This window comes from Falco biarmicus, chromosome 2 (genome assembly GCF_023638135.1).
Source record: "Falco biarmicus isolate bFalBia1 chromosome 2, bFalBia1.pri, whole genome shotgun sequence".
In the NCBI taxonomy this organism is placed as follows: Eukaryota; Metazoa; Chordata; class Aves; order Falconiformes; family Falconidae; genus Falco; species Falco biarmicus.
In genome coordinates this window covers 72948115-72963186 of record NC_079289.1, presented here as the reverse complement: position 1 = coordinate 72963186, position 15072 = coordinate 72948115, and the positions used below count along the sequence as shown (strand labels likewise).

Below are 15072 nucleotides of genomic sequence, written 5' to 3'. Positions count from 1 at the left end.
TACTATATTTAAAAGGACAACATATAAACAAAAATGTGGATTTACATAGCTGTCATGTTGAAGTGTTTCTAAAAAGGAGTGTCCTAAACAAAAGCGTATGTGACAAGAGACAATTCCTGATCCACTGGCCAGAGGCGAGAAAGTTTGGAAGAGAGACTCTTGTAACTAGAGCACACCAATAAATACCATCTGAAACGGCCAGGCAGCAACGTTAAGAAAGAGGACAGCACTAAAAAAGATAGGATCTGCCGTATAACTAATTAAACATGTGGCCAAAGGTATTCTGCTTTCTTTTTATGCAAAACAATGTCTAAAATACCTGTTAGAAGTTGTATTTGAAAATAATTCTGGGAGAAATGTTACAGGAGTAGAAATGTCAGCGCTGCTCACAGCACCACTGGGAACTGGGAGGGAATTCCTCTGGTAGACAAAGCACACTCCTGCTGAAACTGATAAAAACAAACAAAAAAACCCTCACAAAGACGAGTTTTACAGTGTTCCATATTTCTTTAAACCCAAACATTTTCACTACTCAGAATTCCTTGGTTTTTCTTTCTCTCTTTTTTGAAAGGTCTGCAATTCATTAAAGAAAAAAGCTAAAGGAGAAAGTTCTGATGTTGCTTTGTTTGCAAAAAGCAGAAGTGACTTTTCTTTCCCTCCCCCGATTCGAGATGATTTTAAAACAGTAAGCATATGCTTTGGGTTTTGGTTGTTTTTTTCAATTTCAAATGAAAAATACTAACTAGCTGTATTAATTTCCTACAATTGTCTTGCTTCCTAGAAGCAAATCTCCAGTAGGATGTATTTGGATGGAAACCCCCAAGTTAGCAATTTGTGTTCAGTAAGTTTTCCTGTATCTGAGGAAGGAAAAAAATAATAAATAAAATAATACAAAAATAATAAAGAAAAAGACAAGAAGAAACCCCGCGTGGGAAAACACTAGAGTGAGTATATTCTCACTCTTTTGGGAGGACTTTTGCAAGTTCAGGGACCCCGAGCGACCAGTGCCTGCATTTGTTCCTTACTAGGTCCAAGGGAGACCACCAGCCGCTGGCCCGGCTCGGTCCCGGACAGGGTCAGAGCGGGCTCCAGGACCGTGATTTTCAACACGGCACTGTGTAACAGCTGCTCACCGGCTCACGGTGCAACGGTCCGGCACCGGGACCGGCACCGACCCCACAGCGCTGCCGGCGCTGCTGGCGCCGCCGGGGCGTCACCCGGGGCTCCTGCAGCAAAACCGGCCCCGCGGCGGGATGGGGCGGGCCGGCTCCCACCCCCTCGTCGCTTCACCCCCGCCGGGCAGGGACGGCCGGGCCGGGCCCGGGGCAGGGAGGACATCGAGCCCTCAGGGCGGGCGAGCCCACGCTGCCCGGCCGAGGCCGCCGCCGGCGAGGCTGCGCCTTTAAGGGGCCGGGGGAGGCGACGGCGGGCGGGTTCCTGTGCACCGGGGCCGCTCCCTCCCGCCGTCCCTCCTCCCTCCCCCGCCGGCCGGGCGGTGGGCAGTGCCCGCGGGCCGTCGCCGCGGGTGTGGGACGGGGAGCCACGGCAGCCCGCCCGCCGCCATGGCTCTGTCCCTGCGCCGCCGGCTGCCGCTGCTCGCCCTTCTGCTGGCAGCCGGCGGGCTGCGGGCGGCGGAGCGGAGCAGCGGCAGCAGCAGCGCCATGGAGGAGCTCGCCACCGAGAAGGAGGCGGAGGAGAGCCACCGGCAGGACAGCGTGAGCCTGCTAACCTTCATCCTGCTCCTCACCCTCACCATCCTCACCATCTGGCTTTTCAAGCATCGTCGCGTCCGCTTCCTCCACGAGACCGGCCTGGCCATGATCTACGGTGAGTCCCGCCGGGGCCCCGGCACCGCGCCTCGGCCAGCGCCGCCCGCCCGCGCCTCAGCCCCGCTACACCCCTCCTCCCCGGGCGGGCGGCCCTTTCTGAGGGCCGCTGAAGAGGCCGCTGTCACCGCGGCAGGTGCCCGGAGGAGCCGGGGGCGGCGGCCCGGAGGCGGCGGCGGGCCCGGGTGCTCGGCCGCGCCCCGCCGTGTCGCCGCGCCCCCGCTGCCTGAGGCGAGGCGAGGTGCGGTGGCGCTGCGGCCTCGCGGCCCCCTCACGGCTGGCGGGCGGCAGCGCAGGGGTAGGCCGCGCCCCGCGGGGAGGGGGAGCCCCGCCGCGCCACAGCCCGCCCGTGCCGGCGCCCCTGCAGCCCCCGCCCTCGCCGGCGCCTTTCCTCGGGCCGGGGGCGTGGAGGGGGGGTGGGTACGGCCCGCTGCCTCCCGTGCGGCGGCGGAGTGGTGTCCTGCGCCAAGGTGCGCCCTGCCGCCGTGCGCCGGGGCTGGAGCGGCCGCGCTGGCAGGGCACGGCGGCTGGGCAGCCCCCCGCCGCGGAAAGCCGCCGTGCTGGGGCGCTGCCAGCGAGCGGCGTACCGGGCCGCGCGGGTGTCGCAGCGGTGCCTTTGGGAAGCGCTATCTGGACGCCCTCGCCGTGCTGTGACACACCGTGTGAAACGTAGCGTGTTTAAACTTTCATGCTCTGGGGCTGGCTGCTGGCGTGCGGCTGTCACCGGTGCCCTGAGCCTGCTGGTTACCGGCTGGCCGCAGTGACACCCGGCGCCCTGGGCAGCGCCTACCGCTCAGCCTATGCTCACCTGGCGGAGCAAGGGCTGTACCGAGCTGGGTTTGTCCTCTGCGGCCCCTCTCCCCCCGGTGGATGCGGGTGAAGGGACAGCGAACCGCGCGGCAGAAGCCGTGCTGTCCCCGCGTTGGCGGGGCGGGTGGCGCGGAGGAGCCGGGCTGTGTCGGTGCCGCTCACGGAGCCGGGGCCGGGCTCCGCTGCCAAGTCGCGCAGTTGCATTTCGTGCGCGCTTTGCCAGGCAGACGATAAGCACTTGCGGTGAGGAGCGGCCATCCATTTTAAAAAACGATTTGTCTGCCGGCGATTGGCTGCTGCTGCGGCGCCGGGGGCGCTTTGTCTCCTCCGTGAGTTGAATCGGTTCCTGCTGAAACACCTACCCCGTGTCGGTCAGCATCAGCACATTGAGGGTAACCACGGATAAGAAACTCGGCCCTGAAGGGGAGGGGGGGAAAAGCGAACAGTTTCCTCCCTGATGAGTACTACAGCGCTTGAGAGCTATGTGATTGCTTGCAGAACACTGGAATTTTCCTCTGCTGATGCTTCTGCTAAACCATCCCGATTTGCTCTTAGTCACCGATCTCTTTGCTGCATTGCTGTGTGTTTCACATATGCTTGTTGCTGAAAACGGACAGATTAACAGTTGGGCATGTATGTTAGTTATGCACTAGTGTGGTGATGCTTAGCAGCTGAATAGTGCTCAGGAGGTCGTAGATTAACTGTATATGTGCTGGTTGGAAGAGACAGGGTAAGGTGGTATTGAAAGTGTTGTTTAGGTATTACCCTGGTGTTGTCACCTTCAGAAAGTTCATTTGTGTCGTGACCATTTCAGTGATTTAGGTGGCTTAGTTTATGGTGGAAATCTTGTGTATGTGGGAGTGCTACTGTATGCAATACAAGTACCAGAGCATCAAGGGCATTTGGGTATGCATTTTGATAAGCTGTGTGGGAAACAAGAATTTGTTCAACGGCACAACTTCTGCCGCCTCTCATTAAACTCAAGTTAGTTGACTCTAATATCCAGTTCCTGATCCATGAAATGGATGCTATGTTCTCAATTTGACATAAAAGTGCTAAAATTGTGTATTAGGAAAAGCACTATACCATATCCCTTTCCACCCCACAGGCAGCACTGCCAAAAGAATGATTGGCTCAAGCCATTGCATGTTCTTGGTGTGCTCTTGCTTAAATAATTTTGTTTTCATAAATCATTCCTCAATACACTCACCTTCTAAATTAACCCCTTTAGTATACCAAAAATGTGCTCTTCTCCCTCCCGAACAAACTGACTCTTGCTGTGTCATGTTGAACATCTGAGGAAACATGTTTAGTGAGTTCAGTTTCTTTCTAGCCTGGTTAGCCTTCATGCTAGTAAAGCTCTGCTGAGACCTGGCTTCACTTAGGCATTTTGCAGACTTTCTTTAGAGCAAAGAAAACAACATAGCAAGTGTCATGGTAACTGTCTGCTATACTTCTGATAGCCAGGCTTTATTCTTCAAATAGGGAGTTTCTCCTCTTCCTTCTTTGTCACTTAAAGGATAACAGTTAAATGGAGAGATGGCTTTCTATTTTGCTGATAACTTGGTATCTAGGAAATGCACTTTTTTCAAACTAGGTATGTGTTTGATCAGTCTGACTTAAACACAAAATCATAGCGCAATATTTCAACCAAAGAGTTTGTGGTCTTAAAAACATAAGTGTCTAGCATGAAACAGTTCTGAGTATCTAGGTGCTGTCTTAAAGATTTAATAACATGCTCTTGGTGTAGGCTCCAAACTCTGCATGCTAGGTAAATTTCACATGGTTTTATGGTCAAGTCTACAGCACTTCCACTATTTACACTCGGTTTTTCTAATGGAAGAATCAAAGTGTTTCTATCACAGCAGTTTTCAATGCTACCTGAGGAGGTGGCTTTTATTTACAGGAGAAATAAGCTAGCACTTCAGTGATGATTATTTTTTATCATGGAGACAGTGACCTGGGAAAAACTGGTTTGTTGCACCTAAAACCCCTCCAAAACCATTGGTTTCAAAGTGATGAATCTTTAGATGATTGCATTGGATCAAATACATATTTGACCTGAGCTGGTTAGAACTGTGGGTCTTGATGTCTGCTTGCTGCTTTTGCTCTTTAAGAAGAGGTAGTGGAGCTGGGTTTCTCTCTGGTTTGGTTTGGTGGTTGTTGTTTTTTTTTTTTTAATCTAGCCATGCTAATTTACAGTAATGTATGATGGGACCTCTTTCCTTGGGTTGTGGTGGGCATTGGGTGGCATGACAGTGGCTTGAAATGGTGAGCAGAGAAGCTGCCTTCAGGCAGAGCTTTAACCAGCATCCAGGTTTACTGTGTTTTATATAACCATCATGCTAGCTGCTTTGATTGAAGTTAAAAAGTAATTGAAATCATTGTGGAGTCTTCCTGTGTTTATTATTTCCTGTGTTGTCACTGTCTCTTCAACAGAGTCACTGCTCGTCTGTCTGTATTATTCTGGTGTGTTAAATGTCTTTCTCTGGAAACATCTGTTAACGTGTGAAATAATGTGGAGTTTACATGAGTGTTTAATGACTTTCAGTGCTGCTTTTTTTTGTTTTTTGTGGTGTGCAACTTAAAATCATGCTTTTAATGAATCAGTATGAAAGTCACAGACTTCAGCAGTACATACTACTGGCAGCTGCGTACATGAAAGTGGAAGCAACCTAACTTCTTTGAGTGTCTTAAAGTACCTTGTGCCTAAAGCCTCAGGTTCAGGCGCAATGCTGATTTGAATTGATGATTCACTGTGCCATAGCACTGTGTATCCACCTGCCATTCCATAAAGTGCATTTGGCTTGCCAAGTGCTAAACACAATTGAATTTTGGTCTTGAAACTTAAACAAGGGTGTTGCTCCGTGAAAGATGAATACCTGCAGAGGTTCTGCAGCTCCTCTGAGGGGAAAAGAAAAATCTAAAAACCAAACAACAAAACCGACAACCAAACTTTGGTGGCACACATATTCCAACTTGTGATAGCGATCATGATGCTCTCTTTTCTTTGTGCTGGTCTGAATCCCAAATGTTACATGTTGAGATGTTTTTTCCTGAGGAGGTTTAACTGTGTTTGGCAGGTTTCTCCACTCTCTGTTGGGGAGCATCCCCATGCGTTAGGGAGCCACAGGACATGGACCGTTCACCTTGAGAGTTTAAGGATGGCAAATGACAGTGGCTCCCTAGCACTCTGCTTTTTAGGAAGCAGCTATTTGGATGTGTGGATATGTCCCAGCAGCTCCAGTGGTATCACTCCCGTTAGGCAGTTAGTCCCCATGAGTGATAATTTGGGTAACTGGCAACCCACACATCAGCACAGGTGTCTGTCCTACCAGGTACCTTCTTAACTGTAGAGTTGTTCCAGAGCTGTCTGGAGGGCACACATGGTAGCACGGCAGGTAAAAGTAAGAGCAGAACTGGACTTGGGTAGAGAGGAAGAATAACAATGTATGAAAAGGCATATAAAACCTCTTTTACTTTTTGTGGATCAGAAATCCAAGGTGAGAGGTAAATGTTCAGGATAAAACAATCAAATTTGTTCTGAAGTACTCTGTATCAGACTAAGTTTCTGAATCCGTGGAGCAGATACAGAAAAGGCTTATTTTTAGCTTATCTGGCTGCAGTACTCTCTTACGGTTCTAGTCTCCACATATGCTAGAGATGATATAAATAATGGCAGTGTTGGTATTTAGTAAGCCACTTTCACATAAGCATTCTAATACTAGATTTAGGAGTATAACTCTAAGTATCCAGTTTTGAGAACATTATTCTTTCTCTGGCAACCTGCTTGTTCTTCCTGGATATTTTTTTTAAGTAGCTTGGTTACAGGCTTTCAAAGTGAATCTTTCTCAGTTTGTTGGCATTCAGGACATTTTAATTATATTGAAAATCTTGTCTGTAAACTTGCTTTGTGGCCTGCAACTGGATGGAACTTATAATTTTATCTTGTGAGAGATTTTGGAAGACATGCTACATCTTTGTAATTAACCTACCCATATTTCAGATTTGCTCTTCGGGGTGGGGGGGTGTAGCTGGATGGTTTATAAATTGTTAATGGTTCTGAAGTGTCTTTGGAGTACAATTTGGCTGTAGTTCTCAGAGCAGTGATTTTGTGTAGGGCTTCTTTTGGTGGTTGGGTTTTTGATGTGGTGGTTTTTTGTTTGGTTTTTTTTTTTTTGAGGGAGGGCAGTGGTTTTAGTAGCAATAAAGATAAATTAGTTCATTTTTATTTAACTTCAGCTTCATGAGATATTCTATCAAATGGGCACCAGAATACCCTTCTGATCACCAGAATGAGCCAAAGAAGAGAGAAATGTCAGTCCCGGACTTCCTCTATGTGAGGAAGCCTTTGGTGACATAACTGGCTGTTAAAGCTGGTACTGCTCTACAACACTACGTGGTTGTAGGAACCGGGCAGAGGCTGAAGGGGAAGGTGTTCCTTTGCATGTACTATAATTCTCATCTGAATTAGAAAGTTATCACAAACAGATGCCAGTTCTGTAATAACGAACAGCTTGCACACGCGCTTGCCTTCCGCTCCTGTGTGCGTGCTCAGTGACTGTTTGTGTTGATAGGAGAATGCTGAACTGAGGGTAGGTAACCTATCTGGTGTGCAAGCTGGTGGTCAGACAGTGAGGTGGTCCTGCAGTGTATGACAGATTAGCGTTGCTCTTGTCTGGGCCCTGTAGGAGCTTGAGATTTTCCTTTTCATTTCAGAAGGTTTGTTTTGCAACCATTTCCAATTTTTCTTTGCTACCTTACAATAGAAATATGACTTTAAACAGGTCCTTCAATGAATCTTCCTGAAACAACACAAGGACTGAGCTCCTCTGTAGATGCAGAGTGTCTGCAGCTACTCCAGTAGCTTCTGCTTTTGATGCAGGTAAGAAAACAGAAGGGGATGCTGAGGGAGTGTATAAAAGCTTTCAAGTCCTATAGGATGCCAGAGCTGCTTCCCAGGTACTGATGGTGTTCCCATCTCAGTGCTGCTCTACTTAGTCATTGGAGCTCTGTGTAGTTTTGGGAGGAGGTAGATGGGACAAATCAGGTCTGGGTTTTCAGCTGTCTCCTTTCCGTTTGGTAAGTTAGGCCTTTGTTTTATGGATGATCATGGAAGGGTAATAGGGAGCACTTCCTTGGCTATGGTGACAACTGGCATGTGATCTTATCTCTTGAGTTTCACAATACTGCATTGGCTTATACCTTATGCAAAACAGAATGAACAATTCAGATAGTGTTCTTTCCAATACTTAATTAAATTAAAAAAAGTTATGCTGGACTGAAATGATTCTAGCTGTGCCTTCTATTGCAGTATGTCTTTTATAGACTTTTATCACTTTCTGTGCTATAGAAAGATTAGAGCATCTTAACACTGAAATCACCTTCACCCAAAGCAATTACCCACACAGCAGTAAGTGCCTCTGGTTCATCTAGACAACTGGTCCTGAGCAGCATTTAGGTGCAGGAGTGCAACCTGTGAAATGTATTTCTAAACTACTGCATGTCCTGGGCTCACTAACAGACGTGAAACTCTAAACTTCTGCTGCGTAGGCTCCCAGCACAACTGGAAAAAAGTATAAGCATTACCTCTGATGTGGTGGGGCCCAAACTCTCCCTTGTCAGGGCACTGGCCTTGCCTCCAAACTGGGATGGTGTTCTGTAGCACACACAAATAGCTCTGGAAGCAGGGATGGGAAAGCACGATTCCCTGTGTCAGAAGTGTCACAGTTCAGCTAGTTGTGCTCCTCTTGTGTCCTCTGTCCCCACAAACCTCAATTTGTGGGTGCATAACAGCCCTTTTCCCCCATCCTTCCTTCTGGAAGTCCCTTTACTGACCTATTCTGTAGAGCAGCTCAAGATGACATCTTGAGGAGCTGGTTGAAAACTTTCCCTTGCGTCTGGTAGGGAGATGTTTTCAACACCATGCCCTGCTATCTGAACCACCATTCTCTCCATTAGGTAGAGGTGGCAATATCTACCCCCCACTGATCTAGAAACCAGAAGTCTGAAGCAGGGGCCACAGGTCAACCATGAGTAGGGAAAAAAAAAAAAAAAAAAAAGAAAAAAAGATAATCCTCAGAACTATGGTGTGCTATAGGACACTTGCTGCAGTCCAGAACTATGTATCTTGGCCTGTTAGGGGCTAGAAGCAAAAAATAGATTGCAGTTCCTGTCTAGCCCTTTAACAGGTGTTGGGTACCATGGATGCTCTTTCCTTACTCATTTGCTGACTGCTGTGAGTCCAGCATCCGGCACTGCGCTGTTGAACTGTCCCTGTGTGTTCAGGAGACAGCCTCAGTATTTAATTCAAGCCTATTGTTTCTACTCTGACAAGCCAGAAATACCACCTTGTAGGCTTAGTTTTTTCATTATTTTTTTTCAACAGTCCTTATTTGTGACTCAGGATTACTGCTTTATTCCCATTTGATACTGAATATAGCCTTTCTCCCCCTGCTTTAGACTAAATGATGCCTATACTGAAAGAATGCGATACAATTTTTTTTTCAGGATATTTCTCTTGAAGAGGTTTTCATGTTGTAAAAAATACACAGTTGTTCTCAGCAGATCAAATCTTTTCTGTGTCTACAGAGATGGGTAGTTTATCTCAAATCCACTGTAGTACCTGCCATTAAAAAGCACTGCAGCCTGCAATTAACCGAATGGAAAGGGAGAAAAGAGAAATGGTATGAAATGGCCTTCGAAAGCTGTGGTGGAAGAAGCTGGTTTGCGTTGGGTTGGTTTTTTTTTTTGGTGTTTTTGTTTTTTTTTTAATCAAGGAGAAATAGTTGAAGTCTCCCTCTCAATTAGAGTAGAGGAGATGGACTGTTCTTAGCCAATGGAGGTGTGTGGTTTCTGTGCTTGCTTCCTGGCTTCAGTATTTCATGTTCATTTTCAAAGGCTGGCTTTAAGCTCTGCATTTCTCTTGATACAGCTGTGTGTGTGAGCAATGCATGGAAAAAGATTGTACCTGGTAGGTCTATCCTGGCAAAGCTCTTGTAGGTGCAGCACTGCTGCCAGGAGGTGTCTGTGGGCTTGCCTACACCACTACGCAGGATGGTCCAGCAATGGGGTAGCTGTCCTGCCCCTAATGCCATGCTTGCAGTTCTGCTGTAGTCTGGGCTACTTCTCCATAGCTGTCATTTTCTCTGCTTGTAGGTTGTTGTGGCTTTTTTCTAAGAAGAAAATTAATTCTATGCCAGCTGAAATCAGGATGTAAGTGTGGGGTTGGTTTGGTTTTTGTGTTGTTTTTTTTTTTTTATTTTATTCTAAAATGCGCCTGTCCTGTTGAAATAGGTCTGTAGCAAATGGTTTTAAAGGCAGCTGGATGTCACTGAAATACCTGGTGCAAGCTCTAAGTGCACATAATGAATGTATTATTAGTTCCTCCTCTGTTACCTTGTAAGCCCCTTGGAAGGGGCACTTTGAACAGCAGAGCTGTGAGTCTGATGGACACCTGGGTTTGCTGGCTTTGTGAAAATGTTTAAGTAAATTATGCTTATTCTGAATGCCATGCTTCTCCATAGTTGTTTTCACTTCTCACTTATGCTTAAAAAATATAATTAGTACTGAGGAGGTTTGTGGGTTTTTTTAAAAGTAGCTGCTCTCTGACTTGTTCTGCTTTTTTGTTATGAAGTTGGGGGACTATTCTTAACAAAAAAACCACAAGGGTGGAAACAAAGGAGCATGTATAAATGTATTCTAAAATGCAATTAACATGTCTGTATAAGATGACAGTCTTCAATGTGCTGTGTGTGGATGTGCAGTGTATGCACCTGCAACTCTTACCGTCGGTAGCTAGCTGAAGAGAAAGCTGGCTTGGTGTCCCCTGTGTGTGATATTTGTTCCTGTGTCAGCTCTGCAGCAGGGCAGGCTGCGGCCATGATTAGTGCCAACGCAATGGGAGGGTAGTCATTGCTTCTGAGGCTTGGATGCTATGCCATTAGTTCAAGAATTGGAATAAGTATGAAAACTGATGTTAACCTTTTGCCATTGCTTTGAATATGAGATACTAATAGAAAGATGTTGTAACTGATGATAGTTTAAAAATATCAAGTATCCCACACGGATAATGGCTAGCTTCTGATTTGTTGTCTTTGAGTCCATTAGAATGGATACTCTGTTTCCACACTAATTTTGAGAAATTATTTTTTCCCCACTTAATGCTTGATATCAAGTCCTTCAGTAGTGAAAGCGGACCTGCATTTAAAGTGTCATATACCTCTCTGCTATTGTTTTTACTGCTGCACAATCCTTCCTATTTGCTCTTTCCTTCATGTCAGATTTCATTGTGCTGACTGATTGTGTAATAAGCTTTCTCCTGGGAATAGTTTCCTTATCCATGAGACAGCTTGACTGTTCTTCCTGAAATTGCTGCCTTAGTGAGTGAATCGTTAGTGTTTAGCTGCAGAATTTGCCCTTTCTTGCACCTGAGGAGCTTGCTTTATAGCCTTTGCTGAACATGCAAGTCACCTGCTATGGAGTTGGACACTTGCCCCATCCAAAAATCTGCTGAGGCTGGAGATCACATTTACATTCCCTGTATATCCAGTACTGTTATTTGCAGTCTTAGGATCTGGCTGTTTTTGTAGTTGAGTTACAAATTGTACTTCTATATACTGTGAAGTACTAAAAAAAAATAAAAAAAATTACATTTGGAGAAGTAGAGGCTTCTTCTGGGCATGTTTGAAAGTGATCGGGTTGGCTTTTTCATATAAAGACAATCATGAAAGACCTAGCTAGATTCTACCTAATTGGTACTGTATTTGCTTGTCTGTGTATAAGCAGTGAAGTTGATAACCTAAAGTATTTGAGAGAGAATACAATTCATGCTTTGTGTTTATTGGGAGATACCATATTTAAACTTGTTATTCTTGGCCTAAAATACCAACTTATTTCAGCTGGCTTTTAGCTTTGCTGTGTAATTGACTCTTTCTAAGCAGCCTTTAGAAGCTGGACTCAATAGAGGAGTTTGAACTGGCAAACAGAGAGCTCCTTGGCTAGTCGGGAGGGATGTACCACCTGCGGTGGAAGAGGGGCATTCATGGGAGATGTGAGGCAGCGCATGGAGTTGGCATCACCTGCTACACTGCAGTTCTGTAGCTGCTGGAAAATACAGGAATAAGCACGGAGGAAGAAAACTAGTGTAAAGGCTTATTCCTGTTGTGCAAGTGCCACCTGATTGATTCCTCCTGGGTTATCTTTTGATATTCTAGTTGAATATTATGTAATGTTATATATTAAGAGCAGAGGAGGGTGACTGTATGTGACCTTCTACAGACATGTCTGACAAGGTTGTCTGTAGCATCCTTTCCTGGCTCACAGAATTGAAGTGGGCACTTCTGCTTGTTTAGCTTGTCTTGAAGCTTTATACTTTAGGAGTTGTGGCTGCTGCGCAGCATAAGAGGTATGGTTTTGTCATACCTATCTGCAATACTGGTGTCTTGCAGGGAGCATATTCCCACCAGACACTGTTTACAGTGTCATTCTTGGGAAGAGGTGAGTATTTTGAAGGTGTGATGATGTGAGTGAAGTAGCCTTAATGCTGGAATAGACTTTCATATGGGCAACTGAGTGTCACTACAGTGTTTCAGCCTAACCGCTATTGCTTTCCATCTCTCTGTGGCAGTATATCTAATTTGGCAAATTTTGTTTATGAAGCTTTTTATCTCTAGAAAATATTAACCTTTTTTCAACCTTGTTCACAATGTGTTTACCTGCTCAGCCCCAGACGCATTCTTCAGACTTCAGGAGCTTGAATGGAAACGTCGTGTTTCTCTACCAGATTTAATATTTCTCTGAAGTTCTGACTTACCAAGTTCTCAGGGAGTTTGCTACTCCCAAGTCTGTCCTTTTGGGAAGAAGGAGCCTCCTTAGAACACAGACTTCTTTGGCTTCCAAAAAATCAAGTGGGTGATCATCCTCCTAATGAACTCTTACAGAGATTCATGGACATAAAATCTTCTCCTCAGCTCTCCATGGCTGAAGAGTTAGTGAGTGATTTTCTAATGGCGACCTGCTTGTTAAGCTGCAGTGACTAAATATAATTGCAGCATACTCAGTTTTTACGTTTGCCTGTATGAAACAGAAATGTCAACATAGATACCTTGGTGACACCTAGTACTTGATTATGTCCCCCTTCCCCTCAGGGAACCATAAAAAGAGTTTGTTGTTCTTGTTTGAAAGTGCCTGAGTGCATTTATTTCAACATTTTCAGTTTTGGACCCTCATGGTTTTGGGATCTCTTCCAAAATGTAAAACATGGGACAGTTACACTTCTCATTCTTTGTACTTCAGATATAAACACTTAATCTCTTTGCATCAGGTGCTTATGATGTCAGAAGTGTTTTGTCAACAATTATCAGGGATAGGGGAAACTTTGCATTACATTTTGTGTGTACATATGACAGAGCCCCTCTCCCCTCTCCTAGAGACTGGAAGGTAGGGGCAGGAGGTGTGAGCACAATCTACTTTGTTTTTATGAACATTTTTTTTTAGCCTGTGTAAGCTAAGGTCCCGTCTGCCCATCAGGACCTCAATCTTTTAGGTACTGCTTAAACTTATAGTTATGTCCTTAAAAGCAAAACCAGACAAACAAATTAAAAAACTGCCTCTGAAGCATTTGGGTTGCTACCCTCACTGGGCAAAGTCATAAGTTGTCTCTTCTTCTCTGTTACCAGACCACATGCTGTTTTTCTGTTAGATGCTACCTGTTCCACAGCTCCGAGAGAAACTAGACTTCCCCAGAAATTTGGAGGATGGAAAGGAGGTTACCAGAATTCATATAGATACCCTCTTACATGGGGGTGAGGGGTCCCCCTTACTTCATATGTGAGGTGTTGATACAGATAAATCTTGCGCTTCAGTGGTTCCTGTGGGTTTGAGTATTCTTTTCTGGTTTTGTCTTTTAGCTCTCCTGAAAGAAGTACTTTACTTTTTCTGTGAGAATCACCTAAAATTCCTTCCTTGTTTTTTCTCTGCTTCTCTCCAAGGTGCATCCAATAGCTTATCTTAGCACTGACAACCTGGATTCCTTTCTATGTATCAGACCTACCGTTCTTTTTCTTTCCCCAGTCTAAACTAAAAATCTTTGCTTGCTTCTCTACCTCTTGGGAACATGTCGGAATGGGCTTAAGCTCAGAATGGTTGAAATAACTTGTCGTATTTGTCTTCCTGCTACTGCAGTCTTCTCCATTATTTAGGCAGGTTCCCTGAGCACTGTTGAAATTACCTGTACCTTGTCTTCACCTGTGAGCTATTTAAGCTGTGCAGGTTCTTTCTAGGTAACATATATGGAAGATATGAATTCCTATCTCTTTTTACACACCCACAGTCCAGGCTTTCATTGCAACATTGATTCCTTTGACATTCTGCTTCTCAAGGCATGTGAGAAGTATTGCATTCAGATTAAACTTTTGCTGTTTGTTATAAGTAACTCTTCCCTCAACCCTCTCCTGCTTTGTTGCTGTGTTCTCAGCTGTCCTCCTCATTCTGTGGGTATTGGTTTAGATTTTTTTTTTAATTAATGCTATATGAATTGGTGGTTTTGTGAAGTGAAAGGTAAAGATGCCACTGTCTCTAGGAATACTTAATTATAAAAAGAATTAAAGTAACATTGTTTAAATTGCTAATAGGCTCTGTCAAAAGCAAGATTTACTTTTCAGTCCCTGGGCTTCCAAAGAAGGCTTAAAGTTTTACTCATGGGCAAAGTACAGATTGCTCAGCTATAAGAAGAAAGTTTGGACCACTGATGACTATTTACTACCAGGACCATGTTACAGCATTTTCTTGAAATGGTAACTGAGGAAATTTGAGTTAATCTGTAACACTGATATAATGAGTTTGTAAAAAATAGTCTTTTAGTGAATCTAATCTTCTGAGATTTTCAGAACCCTTAATTACAGAAAATGGCAATACTTAAGAACAAAAGTTGGCAGCTTTTGTAATGATGGCAAAGTGCCAGAACCCAAATGATGCAATATCTGCATGGTGTTTTCTGAATGCTGGGATCCTTGAACTGGTCACATTTCTGTGCACGTGTGTGCACCCACATACAACATGCACGCCTCAGAGCTGAAATACTGGCTTTCCAGAATAGCCTGTTCTTGTGTAATACTCTGTATCTGAGCATGGGAACAGTTTTCTGATGCTTCACTTGATTTGAAACAGTGTTTCCTTGCATTCCATTTAGTATAGAAAATGCACCATTTCACATATGGAAATGGTAATTTTTTTCTAATGACATCACAGAAACTTGTGAACTAAAGACATTTAGGTGCCCTCTTTCTATTGTCCTGAAATATGACCTGACATGAAATATGTTTTATGGAGAACATAAAAGGTCTGTGGATCATATGTCGAAATAAATACATGGTCAATGGCAATCTGATGCATCTTAAGTAATTATTAAGTGTACTTTTAAATTTGACAATTCTCA

General features: G+C 45.0%; 1 protein-coding gene across 2 annotated transcripts in view; it reads left to right on the top strand.

The window, feature by feature from the left end:
* The first annotated feature begins 899 nt into the window (after positions 1-899).
* SLC9A7 (solute carrier family 9 member A7) overlaps positions 900-15072 on the top strand; it is an 81653-nt gene continuing 67480 nt past the window's right edge. For both annotated transcript variants that reach the window (XM_056329247.1, XM_056329245.1), the window contains exon 1: positions 900-1827. In XM_056329247.1, the coding sequence (XP_056185222.1) occupies positions 1563-1827 (265 nt within the window). In that variant the 5' untranslated portion in view covers positions 900-1562. The remainder of the gene's footprint in view (positions 1828-15072) is intronic.